Source organism: Chiloscyllium plagiosum, unplaced genomic scaffold, assembly GCF_037043375.1.
Source record: "Chiloscyllium plagiosum isolate Xiang-an unplaced genomic scaffold, Cpla_swu_hap1 HiC_scaffold_28, whole genome shotgun sequence".
In the NCBI taxonomy this organism is placed as follows: domain Eukaryota; kingdom Metazoa; phylum Chordata; class Chondrichthyes; order Orectolobiformes; family Hemiscylliidae; genus Chiloscyllium; species Chiloscyllium plagiosum.
The window spans coordinates 1,910,407-1,928,299 of record NW_028270166.1 but is presented as its reverse complement, the minus strand read 5'-3'; the positions used below and the strand labels follow the sequence as shown (position 1 = coordinate 1,928,299).

Below are 17,893 nucleotides of genomic sequence, written 5' to 3'. Positions count from 1 at the left end.
CTTTAATTATTTTAAATCTGTCAGTATTTTCAAGTTTGTTTCTGCACAGAGAGTGGGTCTGTGGGCAAGGGAGAGTTTGACAGCAACAACAAGATATGGAAGTAGGCACTCTTTCAGATTTTCTTTCTACCTCAATAGGAGGAATAATTCCCATGATTGCAATCAGCTCAAAAAGGTTTCTGTCAGTCAGTTCGGGTAAGGGTACACCACCTCGGGATTAAATGTAGTTTAAGGTTAGTCGGATGGGATCCAGGTTGTGGCTAGTTGGTCTGGAACTCCAACCGTTGGTACTTTTAAGTTTGGTACAAAAGTAAAGACCTGGGGTCATAACCTTTCACCTTCTTCTAATTTAGCGCCAAGAACAGAACTCTGAGGAAGGCTGCCCGGGTGTCAGCGGCCCCCACCTGATGTTCGTCTATGAGGATAAACAGATAATGGAGGATGCTGCGTCTCTGATTATTTATCATGTAAAGCGACAGCCAACCATTCAGAAGGAGGACAAGGATCACATCAAACGCATCATCTACCATTTTGTGCCCGACCTGTTCTTTACCCAGCGCGGTGAACTGAGTGAATCTGAGGATTCAACAGATGATGAGATGGAGAGTGTTCCCCGACACAGTCAGAGCAGCAATGCTGACACTGGGCAGAAAGGAACAGCTTCTCCTCAGAGCAGCTTGGCTGAGGAGCGGCTTGACCTGCGAGACCAAGTGGCAGAATATCAGAAGAACCTGGATGACGTCTACAATCTCTTCTTTGTAAATAACAATTGGTACTTTTTCCTAAGGCTGCATCAGATTCTGTGCTACCGGCTGCTGCGTATTTACAGACAGGCTGAGAAACAGCTGCTGGAATATCAAATGGAGAAGGAGAAGGAGAAACAATTACAGGATGGGAGAAAAGAGAAAGCAAGTGATCCTGCCGTGGAGCTCAGGCTCAAACAACAAAGTACGGTTCCCCAAGATCTGATCTTCTCTCTGTTTGCTCCCATTTCAGCAGTACAGTTAGGGAGAGGCCATTCGCTCCCTCAAAGCAGTTCCACCATTCAGTTAGATCATATGTGTGAGCTGATGCAGGGATGCTGTCAGGCTTTTTCACATTTTTTAATGTGGGGTGTGGGTGTTAATGACAACATTCATTACTGATCCATCATGGCCCTGAACGTGGTAGTTTGCTTAGCAACCACATTGCTGGGGGCCTGGAGTGCCATGTTGGCCATGCAAGGTAAGGTTATCCTTCCCTAAAGGGGACCTGTGAACCAGATAGGTTTTTGACAACAATTAATGGCAATTTTCTGGTCACTGTGACTGAGACTAGTCTAAATTTAAACGGCCGCCAGTTTTCAAGGTGGAATTAGCCTGAGTCTCTGGATTACTAGTCCAGAGACACTGCCACTCTGCCCCCATCTCTCTATATTTATCGGAAGCATTGTAGCTCATCCTTGCCCCATCTGGCTGAGATCAGATTACATCAGAGGTTGAAGGTCATAACCGTGACCCTCTTCTTTCCAGTTTCCCATATGGCTACGTGTTGTGGTGTTTGATATATTGAAATATGCCTACATTTGGATCTTTAGGTGAGATTGAGTTGGAGGAGTATTACCCAGCCTTTCTGGACATGGTGAGGAATTTGCTGGATGGGAACATTGAGCCCACACAATATGAAGACGCACTGCGTGAAATGTTCACCATTCATGCCTACATTGGCTTCACAGTCGATAAACTGATTCAAAACATTGTACGGCAGGTGGGTGCTGATGGTTTCTTGTGGACGGAGTGGGACTGATTGGAGGTTTGCCATGTAGCTGTACAGAGGGTGGGAGGAGGCACAGGCTGAGGGATAGTTGTAGGAAAATGTTCTGATGTTGAATCATGGGTCTAGAACATCATGAGCTCAGGAACGGCTGCCTGCTGCTGCACTGTGCCCCTTCCTACAGATCGTGTCTCCTCCGTCATCTCCTTCCTGCATTTGGCTGTATGGTTTGGAGAACCAAGCAAACCGTTCTCTCCAGATCCCATGACCTGTTGTCTGCTTATATCACATTGAATTTGTAGGGAAGTGTCATCACAAACAGTGGTTTTCCCTGCAATCTTTTCCACAGCAATATAAACACATTTGCCTAGCACCCAAGTCACAATGCTGATTCGCTATTCTTAACCTGAGTCCTTTCTCAAGTTAGCTTACAGCACCAACCACTTACAACCCAATGCTATTAACACTTTGTTGGGAATTTGGGAAACTCATATTGAACACAGGCTGCTGCCATTGCCTCCTAGTGTGAACACCTTACTCCATTGTCCTTGTAACAAAGTCCTGATTGCCCTTTGACCTTTAACTGTCACAGGCCTGTTGTTGAGGTGGATTCAGAACAGGTCACGCAATCCCCTCTGTTTCACCTTAAAGTGAAAGACTCCATTCTAAAACACAACAATCTTGTAAACCACCAAAATGTAACAGCCATCTTTGACCATGTGTCTGTCCCTTGTTACTGCACTCGAGTGTCAGGCTGAATTTCTGGGCCTTGAATCTGTAACCTTGTGACTGTAAAATGAAGTGTAGCTACTGCCTTGCTGGATATGACACTTGACTCTCTGCTTCTTGTTTCGTACCCAGCTGCAGCATCTGGTGAGTGATGATGTGTGTGTGCAGGCGACTGAGGTTTATCTGAGTGAGAGGAAGCGAGGAGCAGCTGGAGGGAGTTTGTCCTCCCAGTGTGTCAGAGCAACCCTGGAAGCAGCCTATCAGCTGAAGACTGAACGCATCATGCCTGATGAAAATTGCTTCAAGGTAAGAGTGGCTAGCTTTCTCCATGACACTTTCATTTGAACAGGACTGTCACCAGTAACTCCTGTCGGTGAGTGGGACCGTCACGGGTAACTCCTGTCGGTGAGTGGGACCGTCACGGGTAACTCCTGTCGGTGGGTGGGACAGTCACGGGTAACTCCTGTCGGTGAGTGGGACAGTCACGGGTAACTCCTGTCGGTGAGTGGGACCATCACGGGTAACTCCCGTCGGTGTGTGGGACCGTCACGGGTAACTCCCGTCGGTGAGTGGGACCGTCACGGGTAACTCCCGTCGGTGAGTGGGACCGTCACGGGTAACTCCTGTCGGTGAGTGGGACCGTCACGGGTAACTCCTGTCGGTGAGTGGGACCGTCACGGGTAACTCCTGTTGGTGAGTGAGACCGTCACGGGTAACTCCCGTCGGTGAATGGGACTGTCACGGGTAACTCCTGTCGGTGAGTGAGACTATCACGAGTAACTCCCGCCAATGTGTGGGAATGTCACGGGTAACTCCTGTCGGTGAGTGGGACCGTCACGGCTAACACCCGTCGGTGAGTGGGACTGTCACGGGTAACTCCTGTCGGTGAGTGGGACTGTCACGGGTAACTCCTGTCGGTGAGTGGGACCGTCACGGGCAACTCCCGTCGGTGAGTGGGACCGTCACGGGTAACTCCCGTCGGTGAGTGGGACCGTCACGGGTAACTCCCGTCGGTGAGTGAGACTGTCACGGGTAACTCCTGTCGGTGAGTGAGACCGTCACGGGTAACTCCTGTCGGTGAGTGGGACTGTCACGGGTAACTCCCGTCGGTGAGTGGGACTGTCACGGGTAACTCCCGTCGGTGAGTGAGACCGTCACGGGTAACTCCCGTCGGTGAGTGGGACCGTCACGGGTAACTCCCGTCGGTGAGTGGGACCGTCACGGGTAACTCCCGTAGGTGAGTGGGACCGTCACGGGTAACTCCCGTCGGTGAGTGGGACCGTCACGGGTAACTCCCGTCGGTGAGTGGGACCGTCACGGGTAACTCCTGTCGGTGAGTGGGACCGTCACGGGTAACTCCTGTCGGTGAGTGGGACCGTCACGGGTAACTCCTGTCGGTGAGTGGGACCGTCACGGGTAACTCCCGTCGGTGAGTGGGACCGTCACGGGTAACTCCCGTCGGTGAGTGGGACCGTCACGGGTAACTCCTGTCGGTGAGTGGGACCGTCACGGGTAACTCCTGTCGGTGAGTGGGACCGTCACGGGTAACTCCCGTCGGTGAGTGGGACCGTCACGGGTAACTCCCGTCGGTGAGTGGGACCGTCACGGGTAACTCCCGTCGGTGAGTGGGACCGTCACGGGTAACTCCCGTCGGTGAGTGGGACCGTCACGGGTAACTCCCGTCGGTGAGTGGGACCGTCACGGGTAACTCCCGTCGGTGAGTGGGACCGTCACGGGTAACTCCCGTCGGTGAGTGGGAACGTCACGGGTAACTCCCGTCGGTGAGTGGGACCGTCACGGGTAACTCCCGTCGGTGAGTGGGACCGTCACGGGTAACTCCCGTCGGTGAGTGGGACCGTCACGGGTAACTCCCGTCGGTGAGTGGGACCGTCACGGGTAACGCCCGTCGGTGAGTGGGACCGTCACGGGTAACTCCCGTCGGTGAGTGGGACCGTCACGGGTAACTCCCGTCGGTGAGTGGGACCGTCACGGGTAACTCCCGTCGGTGAGTGGGACCGTCACGGGTAACTCCCGTCGGTGAGTGGGACCGTCACGGGTAACTCCCGTCGGTGAGTGGGACCGTCACGGGTAACTCCCGTCGGTGAGTGGGACCGTCACGGGTAACTCCCGTCGGTGAGTGGGACCGTCACGGGTAACTCCCGTCGGTGAGTGGGACCGTCACGGGTAACTCCCGTCGGTGAGTGGGACCGTCACGGGTAACTCCCGTCGGTGTGTGGGACCGTCACGGGTAACTCCCGTCGGTGAGTGGGACCGTCACGGGTAACTCCCGTCGGTGAGTGGGACCGTCACGGGTAACTCCCGTCGGTGAGTGGGACCGTCACGGGTAACTCCCGTCGGTGAGTGGGACCGTCACGGGTAACTCCCGTCGGTGAGTGAGACCGTCACGGGTAACTCCCGTCGGTGAGTGGGACCGTCACGGGTAACTCCCGTCGGTGAGTGGGACCGTCACGGGTAACTCCCGTCGGTGAGTGGGACCGTCACGGGTAACTCCCGTCGGTGAGTGGGACCGTCACGGGTAACTCCCGTCGGTGAGTGGGACCGTCACGGGTAACTCCCGTCGGTGAGTGGGACCGTCACGGGTAACTCCCGTCGGTGAGTGGGACCGTCACGGGTAACTCCCGTCGGTGAGTGGGACCGTCACGGGTAACTCCCGTCGGTGAGTGGGACCGTCACGGGTAACTCCCGTCGGTGAGTGGGACCGTCACGGGTAACTCCCGTCGGTGAGTGGGACCGTCACGGGTAACTCCCGTCGGTGAGTGGGACCGTCACGGGTAACTCCCGTCGGTGAGTGGGACCGTCACGGGTAACTCCCGTCGGTGAGTGGGACCGTCACGGGTAACTCCCGTCGGTGAGTGGGACCGTCACGGGTAACTCCCGTCGGTGAGTGGGACCGTCACGGGTAACTCCCGTCGGTGAGTGGGACCGTCACGGGTAACTCCCGTCGGTGAGTGGGACCGTCACGGGTAACTCCCGTCGGTGAGTGAGACCGTCACGGGTAACTCCCGTCGGTGAGTGAGACCGTCACGGGTAACTCCCGTCGGTGAGTGGGACCGTCACGGGTAACTCCCGTCGGTGAGTGGGACCGTCACGGGTAACTCCCGTCGGTGAGTGGGACCGTCACGGGTAACTCCCGTCGGTGAGTGGGACCGTCACGGGTAACTCCCGTCGGTGAGTGAGACCGTCACGGGTAACTCCCGTCAGTGAGTGGGACTATCACGGGTAACTCCCGTCGGTGAGTGAGACCGTCACGGGTAACTCCCGTCGGTGAGTGGGACCGTCACGGGTAACTCCCGTCGGTGAGTGAGACCGTCACGGGTAACTCCTGTCGGTGAGTGAGTCCGTCACGGGTAACTCCCGTCAGTGAGTGGGACTATCACGGGTAACTCCCGTCGGTGAGTGAGACCGTCACGGGTAACTCCTGTCGGTGAGTGGGACCGTCACGGGTAACTCCTGTCGGTGAGTGGGACCGTCACGGGTAACTCCTGTCGGTGAGTGGGACCGTCACGGGTAACTCCTGTCGGTGAGTGGGACCGTCACGGGTAACTCCTGTGGGTGAGTGAGACCGTCACGGGTAACTCCTGTGGGTGAGTGGGACCGTCACGGGTAACTCCTGTCGGTGAGTGGGACCGTCACGGGTAACTCCTGTCGGTGAGTGGGAATGTCACGGGAGACACTCTGACCTGTGGTGGGAGTGGTAAGGTTGAATGTGGATTGAAGTGAGCCAAAAAGATTATGGCGCTGGGTGAGAGTGACAGAGGGTTTGAGAGTGACAAAGGGTTTAAATCACAGTGTGATGGGACTTGTGATTTTTTGTTTGTTATTTTTGCTGCAGATTATGTTTATCCAGAGCAAAGGACGTGTTTCCATGACTATTGAATTGTTGGATACAGAGGAGGCCCCTTCTGATGACCCCCTGGAGCTGCAGGTGAGAATGTTTCACCCCTCTTTCTGCTGGGTCCGTGTGGGCTGCTCACAGCCCAAAACCTTAAGATTCCCAAAGCAGTCTCTGGGAATCACAGCGAGGCTGCAGTTTAAATGCTCTTCCAGTTTAAATGTTCTCTCATGTTTTAAAGGTTCATAGCAGAAGGTGGATATTAGGCCATTCATGTCTGCTAACTTTAAAGCGTTGTCCTGCTTACATTTACTGATTTTGTTTGAGATTCCCAGTAGCATCAATGATCTGGTTTCTGTTTCGAAGGAACATGTGAGTTAGAAGCAGCCGCAGGCCACTCTGCCCCTCGAATTTGCTTCATCCTTCACGAGGATCATGACTGATCTAATTATTCCACATTCCCACCTATCCTTTTAACTTTTCACTCCATTGCTGATCAAAAATCTATCCATCTTTTGTTTTAAAAATATTCAAGGATTTTGCTTCCTTGTGGAGGAGTTTTTCAAAGACCCTCAGTGAAAATAGATTTTCTTTCATCTTGGTCTTAAATGGTCGATCCCTAAGTTTGAAGCAGTGACCCCGAGTTCTAGATTCTCCTACACGATGAACCATCCTCTCCATACCCACTTTGTCAAGACTCCTGGGGAACTCGCAAGTTTCAATCAAGTCACTTATTACTCTGCAAAACTCCAGTGTATACGGACCCAGCCTCCAATCTTTTCTCATAAGCCAACCTACCCATTCAAGGTATTAGTCTGGTAAACCTTCTCTCAACTATTTCCAACTCTCTTGCATTCTTTTTTAACTAAAGAGACCAGTACAGTACACAGTATTACAGATGTAGTCTCACCAATGACCTGTATAACTGAAGCATACCTCCTTACGCTTATAATCAACTCCCCTGGTAACAAACCTTAACATTCTATTAGTTTTCCTAATCACTTACTGTACCTGTACACAAATATTTTGAAGTTCCTGAGGACACTTGGACCCCACATACCACCCTCTGAGAAAAAGAACAGGAAATGATGTCACCAATCCAAGGAAACCTAAACACATAAATAGAAAGCAGGCCATTAACACCAGCACTTCACGGAAGCTCACTGATGATGTTACATAATATGCTGAAAAAACATCTGTAAACTAATCTTCCAGCTCAGCGAGCAAACTTACATCAAACACCCAGATCCCTCTAAGTCCCAAGTTTTTTTACCATGAAATGGACAACTTCACATTTTCTCACTTTGGCAACCGTACCTATAGTTCCTTCATCCAAGTCACTTACTTAAATTATGCCTGTTTAGGTCCTAACTCTAGTCCCTTTGACACACCATTTGTTACATCCTGCCAGCCAGAAAATTATGCTTTTAAGCCAATTCTCTGGCTGGCCAACAGGAAGCAATATCTGTCTAATATGTTACCCATCACACCATGATATTTTGTTTTCTGCAATTATGTGTTCCAACAGCTCCTAGAGTTGCTGTGACTTCTACCCATTGCACATTTTACGGGGAGACAGTGGCGTGCAGTAATGCTAATGTCAGGGTGTACCGTTCGTGTAACAGTAATCCAGTGGCCAGGCTGATGGGCTTGGAGCCTAGGTTCAGATCTTTCAGTGGCAGATAGTGGAATTTGAATACAATAGTTTGGAAGTAAAACTAGTCTAATGAACAAAGATCAGTACAGCACAGCAACAGGCCTTTCAGCCCATCACAACTATGCAGACATATAATGCCTTTCTAAACAACTAACCTTTGCCTGTGCAGGGTCTGTATCCCTCTACTGCCTGCCTATTCAGGTATCTTTCAAGGTGCCTCTTAAAGATTGTTATTGTCGCCACCTGCACCACCTCCCCGGCAATGCTTTCAGGCACTTACCATGTTCTCTGTAAAATAAAAAAAACTTGCCTCTCATATCTCCTTTAAACTTACCCCTTTTACCTGAAACCTATGTCCCCCAGTAATTGATGTTTACATAGAACATTACAGCGCAGTACAGGCCCTTCGGCCCTCGACGTTGCACTGCCCTGTCATACCACTCTGAACCCATCTAACCTACACTATTCCATGTACGTCCATATGCCTGTCCAATTACGACTTAAATGTACTTAAAGTTAGCGAGTCTACTACCGTTGAAGGCAAAGCATTCCATACCCCACTACTCTCTGAATAAAGAAACTACCTCTGACATCTGTCCTATATCTATCACCCCTCAATTTAAAGCTATGCCCCCTCGTGGTCGCCGTCACCATACTTGGAAAAAAGCTCTCCCTGTCCACCCTATCTAACCCTCTGATTATCTTATATGTCTCTATTAAGTCACCTCTCAACCTTCTTCTCTCGAATGAAAACAGCCTCAAGTCCCTCAGCCTTTCCTCGTCAGACCTTCCCTCAATACCAGGCAGCATCCTCGTAAATCTCCTCTGCACCCTTTCCAAAGCTTCCACATCCTTCTTATAATGCAGAACTGGAAGCAATACTTCAAGTGCGGCCGCACCAGAGTTTTGTACAACTGTAGCATAACCTCATGGTTCCAGAGCTCGATCCCTCTATTAATAAAAGCTAAAACACTGTATGCCTTCTTAACAACCCTGTCCACCTGGGAGGCAACTTTCAAGGATCTGTGTACCTGGACACCGAGATCTCTCTGCTCACCTACACTACCAAGAATCTTACCATTAGCCCAGTACTTTGCATTCCGGTTACTCCGACCAAAGTGAATCACCTCACACTTGTCCGCATTAAACTTCATTTGCCACCTCTCAGCCCAGCTCTGCAGCTTATCTATGTCTCTCTGTAACCTACAACATCCTTCGTCACTACCCACAACTCCACCGACCTTAGTGTTGTCTGCAAATTTACTAACCCACCCTTCTACGTCCTCATCCAGGTCATTTATAAAAATGACGAACAGCAGTGGACCCAACACCGACCCTTGCGGTACACCACTAGTAACTGGACTCCAGGATGAACATTTCCCATCAACCACCACCCTCTGTCTTCTTTCAGCAAGGCAATTACTGATCCAAACTGCTATATCTCCCACAATCCCATTCCTCCGCATTTTGTACAATAGCCGACTGTGGGGAACCTTATCAAACGCCTTGCTGAAATCCATATACACTACATCAACCGGTTTACTCCCATCTACCTGTTTGGTCACCTTCTCAAAGAGCTCAATAAGGTTTGTGAGGCACGACCTACCCTTCACAAAACCGTGCTAACTATCTCCAATCAAATTATTATTTTCTAGATGATTATAAATCCTATCTCTTATAACCTTTTCCAACACTTTACCAACAACTGAAGCAAGGCTCACTGGTCTATAATTACCAGGATTGTCTCTACTCCCCTTCTTGAACAGGGGAGCCACATTTGCGATCCTCCAGTCTTCTGGCACTATTCCTGTAGACAATGACGATTTAAAGATCAATGCCAAAGGCTCGGCATTCTCCTCCCTGGCTTCCCAGAGGATCCTAGGATAATACCCATCCGGCCCAGGGGACTTATCTATTTTCACACTCTACAGTATTTCTAATACCTCTTCCTTGTGAACCTCAATCCCACCTAGTCTAGTAGCCTGTATCTCAGTATTCTTCTCGACAGCATTGTCGTTTTCTAGAGTGAATACTGTCGAAAAATATTCATTAGGTGCTTCCCCTATCTCCTCTGACTCCACACATAACTTCCCACTACGATCCTTGATTGGCCCTAAACTTACTCTCGTCATTCTTTTATTCTTTAAATACCTATAGAAAGCCTTAGGGTTTACCCTGATCCTATCCACCAACAACTTCTCATGTCTCCTCCTGGCTCTTCTGAGCTCTCTCTTTAGGTCTTTCGTGGCTATCTTGTAACCCTCAAGTGCCCTAACTGAGCCTTCACGTCTCATCCTAACCTAAGCCTTCTTCCTCTTGACCAGAGATTCCACTTCCTTCGTAAACCACGGCTCCCACCCTGCCTGACAGGTACATACTTATCTAGGGCACACGGGAGCTTTTCCTTGAATAAGCTCCACATTTCTAATGTGCCCATCCCCTGCAGTTTCCTTCCCCATCCTATGCTTCCTAAATCTTGCCTAATCGCATCGTAAGTGCCTTTTCCCCAGCTGTAACTCTTGCCCAGTGGTATACACCTATCCCTTTCTAACACTAAAGTAAACATAAACATTTCTGTCTGGGGAGGAGGATGGCAACTATTCATTCTCTCCATGCCTCTCATAATTTTGTCCCCCCTCAACCTTCACTGAAATGAAAACAGAGCAAGTTTGTCCATACTGTCCTCCAAACTAACCTGGGATGAGGGTGTCACTGACTAGGCCAGCATTTATTGCCCATCCCTAATTGCCCAGAGGGCAGTTAAGAGTCAACCGCATTGCTGTGGGTCTGACCAGGTAAGGATGGCAGTTTCCTTTCCTAAAGAACATTATGAACCAGATGGGTTTTTTCAACAATCGACAATGGTTTCATGGTCATGATCAGAATCTTAATTCCTTTTTTTTTATTGAATGTGGAGTCCACCAACTGCTGTGACTGGATTCAAACCCAGGTCTCCAGAATATTCCTTGTGTCTCTGAATTAACAGTCCAGTGATAATACCACTAGGCCATCGCTTCCCCATCTCCTGTACATCTAGATCCCTCTGTATGTTGATGCTACTAAGTGTTCTGCCATTTAATGTAAACTTCCCTCCTGAATTAGATCTTCCAAAATGCATCACCTCGCCCTTGTCTGGATTAAACTCCAACTGCCATTTCTCAGCCCAAGTTTCCAGCCTATCTATCTATATCCTGCTGTACCTTCTGGCAATCTTCCTCACTATCTGCAGTTCCCCCAATCTTTGTGTCGTCCACAAGCTTACTAATCAGGCTAGCTACATTCTCTTCCAAATAATTTTTATATACAGTTGGTTCTGCTATAATGTGTGTTTCTTCAATGTGAATTGGCTTTAACATGATTGAAAGATTTAGACCGTTATTTGTAGAATGCGAACTTTCCTTACCTGTATTGACTATAACTCGGTTCCAGCCCCATTAGCTTAAATGGAGCGGCTATTGCGAGTTGTTCTTGTAACGTGAGAGCCCGCGAGAATCAGAAATGATGATCTGCTACAAACAACAAGAGTTCCAGTACTGATCCCTGTGACTGCTGGTCACAGATCTCAGTCAGAAATGGTGACCATGAAACACCAATTTAAGTTGTTATAACAAGCCACCTGATTCATTAAAATCCCTCAGGAAAAGAAATCTGCCTGGTCTGACTCCTGACCCATAGCAGTGTGGTTATCTCTTAAATACCCCCTAAAACAGCCCAGCAAGCTGCTAAGTTGAATCAAATCCCTACAGAATCGAAGGAAAAGTTAGGAGAGCTGTCCCGCGGATTAGTAGTGGCAGACAGTCATGCTCATGGACTCCTATCCTACACGCAGTCTTAAAAGCACCATCATCTTGAGTTTGTCATGAGAGATTGCAGCACAACGATATAAAGTTGGGTTGGATTGCTCCTGAGAGTCCTCAATATTGACACCGAGTCCCACAAAGTCGTATGTTATCAGGTGAAACATAGGCACAGAAACATCCTGTTGATTACCATGTGTCATCACTGCTGCCACTCAGCACCAGAGACCTGGGTTCGATTCCACCCTTGCACGACCATCTGTGTGGAGTTTGCACGTTCTCCCCATGTCTGCGTAGCTTTCCACCGGGTGCTCCAGTTTCTCCTCTCAGTCCAAAGATGTGCAAGTTAAGGTTGATTGGCCATGCTAAATTACCCATAGTATCCAGGCATGCGCAGACTAGGTGGATTAGTTGTGGTAATTATGGAATTATCAGGATAGGGTGGGAGAGGTGCTGGGTCTGGGTGCGACTCTCTTTGGGGGGTCAGCGCGGATGTGATGGGCCAAATGGCCTCTTTTCTGCTCTGTGGGGATTCTATGACTCCATCACTCCTGCCAGAACTACCTACTCCATTTTAAGCATGGCTTGGAAATCCCACTGCATCTCTCCTTTTCCCAGTCTATCACCATTCAAATAGGAATCTGCCTTCCTATTTTTTGCTTTCAAAGTGATTAACCTCACATTTATCCACATTATACTGTATCTGCTTTGTATTTATACACTCACTCAGTTTGTCCAAATCAGGCTGAAGCATCTCCACATCCTCCTCTCAGTTCCCTCTGTCACCCGGCTTTACGTAGCTTGCAGACTTGAGGATACTTTATATTTAGTTCCCTAATCTTAATTATTAATATGTATTGTGAATTGCTGGGGACTGAGCACTGATCCTTGTGGTACCCAACAAATCACTTTGTGCCATTCCGAAAATGGCCTGTTTGTTCCTACACTGTTTCCTGTCTGCTTATCAGTTCTCTATTCCATGTCAGTATACTGCCCCCAAACTCATGCAATTTAATTTCACTACTAATCTCAGGTAGAATCTTATCATAAGTCTCTGAAAGTCCAAATAAACCACTTCCACTGGCTGTCCCTTATAATCTCTATTAGTTACATCCTTGAAACATTCCAGTAGATTTATCAAGCATGATTTCCCTTTTGTAAATCCATGCTGACTCTATCTGAGCCTGTCACTTTTTCCCAAGTGCTCTGCTATTAAATCTTCTACAATCAACCCCACTACCAATGTCAGGCTAACTGGCCTATAATTTCCTGTTTTCTCTCTGTCTCCTTATTTAAACAGTGGGGGTTGCATTAGCTACTTTCTAATCCATAAGGCAAAGCAGTCTAATAATTTTAACATCACCACCGACACTCAGTGGCAGCAGTAAGTACCATCTACGAGGTGCACTACAGAAATTCACCAAGGCTCCTTAGACAGAACCTTCCAAACCTATGACTGTTTCCATCTAGAAGGACAAGGGCAGCAGATACATGGGAACATCACCCCCTTCAAATTCCCCTCCAAGCCACTCATCATCCTGACTTCTGTTATTAATCATTCGTGGGATGTGGGTATCACAGGCTTGGTCAGCATTTATTGCCCATCCATGATCACCCAGAGGGGTATTCCTTGGGTCCTGATATCTTTGAATGGTAATGTTGGAGATGTGGAAAGACAGAAATTGTTGATATATAAATACACACATTAAGAGCAGGCGTAGGCCATTCAGCCCCTCAAGCCTGCTGCACCACTCAGTATATCATGGTCCACGTGTTTCAAACTCTACATTTCCAGCTCCCCATGAAAACCTTTCTTTCTTCCCCTGCCTCATGATTAGAGTCATTCACATTATATTCATGTTTAGGTCAGACCAAGTAAGGGCAGCAGTTTATGTCCAATTAAAAGGGCATTCCTGAACCAGATGGGTTTTAACTGCAATCAGCAACAGTTTATCATTTTCATTGGACTTTTCTCTCCAGATTTTTATTGAAATCAAATTTCACCCTTTGCCATGGTGGGATTCAAACCGTGGTCCCCAGAGGATTACCTGGGGTCTTCCGGATTAATAGTTGAGTGATAATACCATTAGGCCATCACCTTACTGAGAAATACGCTGCTGTCCCTTCACTGTTGCTGGCTATAAAAACCTTCCTAACAGCATTGAGTGACCTTACACCACATGGACATCAGGGGTTGAACAAAGCATCTCACCACCAGCTTCTCAAGTGAACTAGGAATGGCCAATAAACGCTGGCCTTGCCAACCACACCCAAATCCCATAAACGAATTTTAAAATATCAACATGGATTGTAATTCTCTTCATCTTTCTCATTGGCAGAATTTAACAAGCTATATGGAGCAGTATGCAGGCCCCGAGGCAATGCAGTTTGATCAGACAGACGGATTCTTTTACAAGCCAGTATTTTTACCGAGGTGAGTTCACTCACAGCTATCCTGGCCACATGACTGCCTTTGGCTGGGAAGGAAATTGTGTTTTTTTTCTGTCCTGTGCAGAGAATAATCAGCACGTGGTTCCTGATAAGCGTGTACAGTCCAAAATAAAGAGGATGTTACATTTTACTTCTGATTATCTGACTTTGGAATATTGGTACAGAGGAACCTCGATTATCCGAAAGAAATCTCAAAGTCCAAATGGGAACATTACATCAAAGAAGTTTCCAACAGGGTCGGGAGGGGGGTGGGCGGGGGAGGGGTGTGTCGGGAGGGTGTGGGAGGAGGGGTGTGTCGGAGGGGGAGGGTGGAGACGGAGGGGGAGGGGGTGTAGGGGCTGGGGGGAGTCGGGGGGGTGTCTGAGGGGAAGGGGGGTGTCAGAGCGGGGTGGTGTCGGAGGCGGGAGAGGGGGTGTATCTGAGGTGGTTGGGGGAGGGGGGGTGTCAGGGGGAGGGGTTGCGTCGGAGGGGAGGGGGTGTGTCGGAAGGGGAGGGGGTGTGTCGGAAGGGGAGGGGGTGTGTCGGAAGGGGAGGGGGTGTGTCGGGAGGGGAGGGGGTGTGTCGGGCGGGAGGGGAGGGGGTGTGTCGGGAGGGAGGGGAGGGGGTGTGTCGGGCGGGAGGGGAGGGGGTGTGTCGGGAGGGAGGGGAGGGGGTGTGTCGGGCGGGAGGGGAGGGGGTGTGTCGGGCGGGAGGGGAGGGGGTGTGTCGGGCGGGAGGGGAGGGGGTGTGTCGGGGGGAGGGGAGGGGGTGTGTGGGAGGGAGGGGTTGTGAGGAGGGGTGTGTGGGAGGGAGGGGTTGTGAGGAGGGGTGTGTGGGAGGGAGGGGTTGTGAGGAGGGGTGTGTGTCGGGGGGGGGTGTCGGAGGGGGTCGGGGGGGAGGGGTGGTGTGTCGGAGGGGGTCGGGGGGGAGGGGTGGTGTGTCGGAGGGGGTCGGGGGGAGGGGTATCGCGCGCCGTGTGTTGCTGCAATCTCCTGAATGGGGAGCCGACTTCGAAAACTCTGAGTCCTGGAGGAAAGGCATTTAATTGATTTTCCGAACAATCGATTATCCGAACGAAATAGTGTCCGCCCATCTCTTTCGGATAATCGAGGTTCTCCTGTATTCTTGGATCCTGATATCTTTGAATGGTCACGTTGGAGATGTGGGAAAACAGCAATAGTTAAGCACACACATTAGGAGCATAGTAGGCCCCTCGAGACTGCTTTGCCATTCAGTAATATCATGACTCGTATCTCAAATTCCACATTTCTGTCTGCTCTGTGAAGACCTTAGATTCCTGTGAGACAGGGAAATCCATCTACCTCCAGCTTAAAAATATCCATTGCCACCCCCCCACCTCCAGTGTCTTCCCACTCAAATTCACGCAACTGTATGAGAGAAAATAATTCTCCTCATCTCTATCCTAAAAGAGTTTTAAACAGTGCCCCTCAATCTAGACATACTTTCCATGCCCATCTTGTCAAAACTGTTCAGTCTGTTTTGGTTCGGCAATTTCATTGATGTTAAAATGGCTTTGATGTTTTGCAGAAACCTTCGAAAATTTCGAAAATGGCAACAGAAGCAGTTTCTGTCAATGCGAAATGAGAGTAGGAACAACAAGCAATGCTGTGTCGGGGTGGAGAACTCAAACAACATTGACTGCAAGTTTAAGCTGAACACTCACAAACTTGTGTACGTCATGAATTCTGAAGACTTCATGTATCGCTGTGGGGCATTGCACAGGGCTCGCGAGGTAACTGTTCACCCGTCTCATGCTCTCATTCTTGCTTTCGCTCACTCACTCTCTCTCTGTCTCTCTTGGCATGATGTGAAGTTGGGATATAATGGACATTCTCTTTAATTCCTTCCCCTTGCAGCCTGGGTTGTAGCTGCAATGATTAGTAGCTGCTGTCTAACTTGCTGTTATTCTCTGTTGCCAGCCCAAAATAAGAGTTAGTGTCAGGGCCACCGTTTTGGAGGGGTTTTAGAAACCAGTGAATCTTAAGGTCCAATTTGTGAGGGTCCACTGAATGACTGCCCTAAATGGGGATCTGACTTAGAGACTTGTCAGAGCCATGAAAAATTCTGAGTTAGAGCCCAACACTCATCTGGACAGCTTTGCTCTGCATGTAGCCCTGTCCTGGGAGTGTTAGATGGGGACCATATAGAAGGAGCTTTACTCTGCATCTAACCCCAAGTTATCCCTGTCCTTGGACAGTGGAAGTGTGAAATGGAATTTGCCCTGTTCCTGATACTTTCACCTCAACAAGCAGTATCTGATTATGTCTCCTGTTAGTCATGTACATATGTGTCTGCTGTCTACAGCTCTGTCGCACTGCATGGTTATTTAGCCTGTTACAAACATTTAAAAGTGGGGTGCATGCTGTAATGATTCTGTGGTTACGGTACAACCATTAATTCATTCATGCCGTTCTCTCTGTCTCTACTCTAACTTCCTAACATCCTTTACCTTGGAACTCTCTCTCTTTCCACTGACCTTCCTCCTCTCTGTTTCCCCCATCCTTCTCTATTTTCCCCCATCCTTCTCTATTTTCCCCCATCCCTCCCACTCCTCCCTCTCTCCTTGTATCTCACCTCTATCTCCTGCCTGCCCTCTCTCTACCGTCCCATAGTCTCAGTGCCAGGTTACCCGACACCAGCACCAGCAGTTTCTGGAATGGCATAACCGCTGGCTGGAGGATCATGTGACTGACGAAATGGGCGAGCTTGTCCAGGATTGGCTGATGGGCGAGGATGTTGAAGACCTGATCCCTTGCAAAACCATTTGTGAATCTGACACCATTCATGAGATTCCAGTCAATAGATACCGCGTGCAGTACAGTCGCTGCCCTCCGTCACCGTGAGACCTTCAGTACACACTCGTGCTTACACACACTCACACCGCAGTCATGAGTGTACTGCGTGGCCATGTCTGCTCCATACATGATGTTTAAGGCTGGTGAGATGATTGCGTTAGCTGCTTGACTCCTGTATAAGAGAATAATCGTTGCAGCCACCAATCCACTGACCGTAGCCAGTATTATCAATGATGAAATGCACTTGACGTGAATCTACTTGTGATTCTTGACCCCATTCTCTCCTTTTCACCTCCCCACCCTTTCTCTGCCACCATTTGCCGTTTTCGCATCCCCAGTATCTCGCATCAGATTGGTCAGACTTTGTTACACTGCATGATATAATTTTTGTAATGCACAGCTTGCTGATGTGTGCACTGAGATCCTATGAGCAGGATATAGACTGAAGCAACTGGGCTACAGGACAGCAGGACTGGTAAGTGATAACTCACATGGTCTCCAGCCATTGCCCCTCTTCTCTCCCTATCTCCTGAAAGAGAAACAAGCTTAAAGATGTCGTTCGTCTCTTACACATGGTATATATCTGCTGAAACCTTTGCGAAATATACGAAAAACAGTGAGGGTTTGTGAATCTTTCAAATTGTGATGTTCAGCATTGACCTGAACAGTCAGATTTCAGGATGAGCTGCTGTTACAGTGGAATCTGCATCCGTTGGAGGCATCACTCAATTCTGAAGCAGTTCAACTGATATCACAAGCTCTGCACCAATTCAAACTCCTCCGGATCCCCACACGGTCCAGATTTCAGTGAACCCATGGAGTCACTAAGTGCTAAAACCTGTTGTTTTCTCGATTTGCA

The 17,893-nt window shown here is 49.2% G+C and overlaps 1 protein-coding gene across 2 annotated transcripts in view; it reads left to right on the top strand.

Moving 5' to 3' along the window:
* sin3b (SIN3 transcription regulator family member B) overlaps window positions 1-17,282 on the top strand; it is a 61,703-nt gene extending 44,421 nt beyond the window's left edge. For both annotated transcript variants that reach the window (XM_043721554.2, XM_043721555.2), the window contains 7 exons: window positions 354-948; window positions 1,577-1,746; window positions 2,614-2,787; window positions 6,335-6,427; window positions 14,128-14,222; window positions 15,767-15,971; window positions 16,852-17,282. In XM_043721554.2, coding sequence (XP_043577489.1) covers window positions 354-948; window positions 1,577-1,746; window positions 2,614-2,787; window positions 6,335-6,427; window positions 14,128-14,222; window positions 15,767-15,971; window positions 16,852-17,082 — 1,563 coding nt within the window. In that variant the 3' untranslated portion in view covers window positions 17,083-17,282. The remainder of the gene's footprint in view (window positions 1-353; window positions 949-1,576; window positions 1,747-2,613; window positions 2,788-6,334; window positions 6,428-14,127; window positions 14,223-15,766; window positions 15,972-16,851) is intronic.
* Window positions 17,283-17,893: the final 611 nt, after the last annotated feature.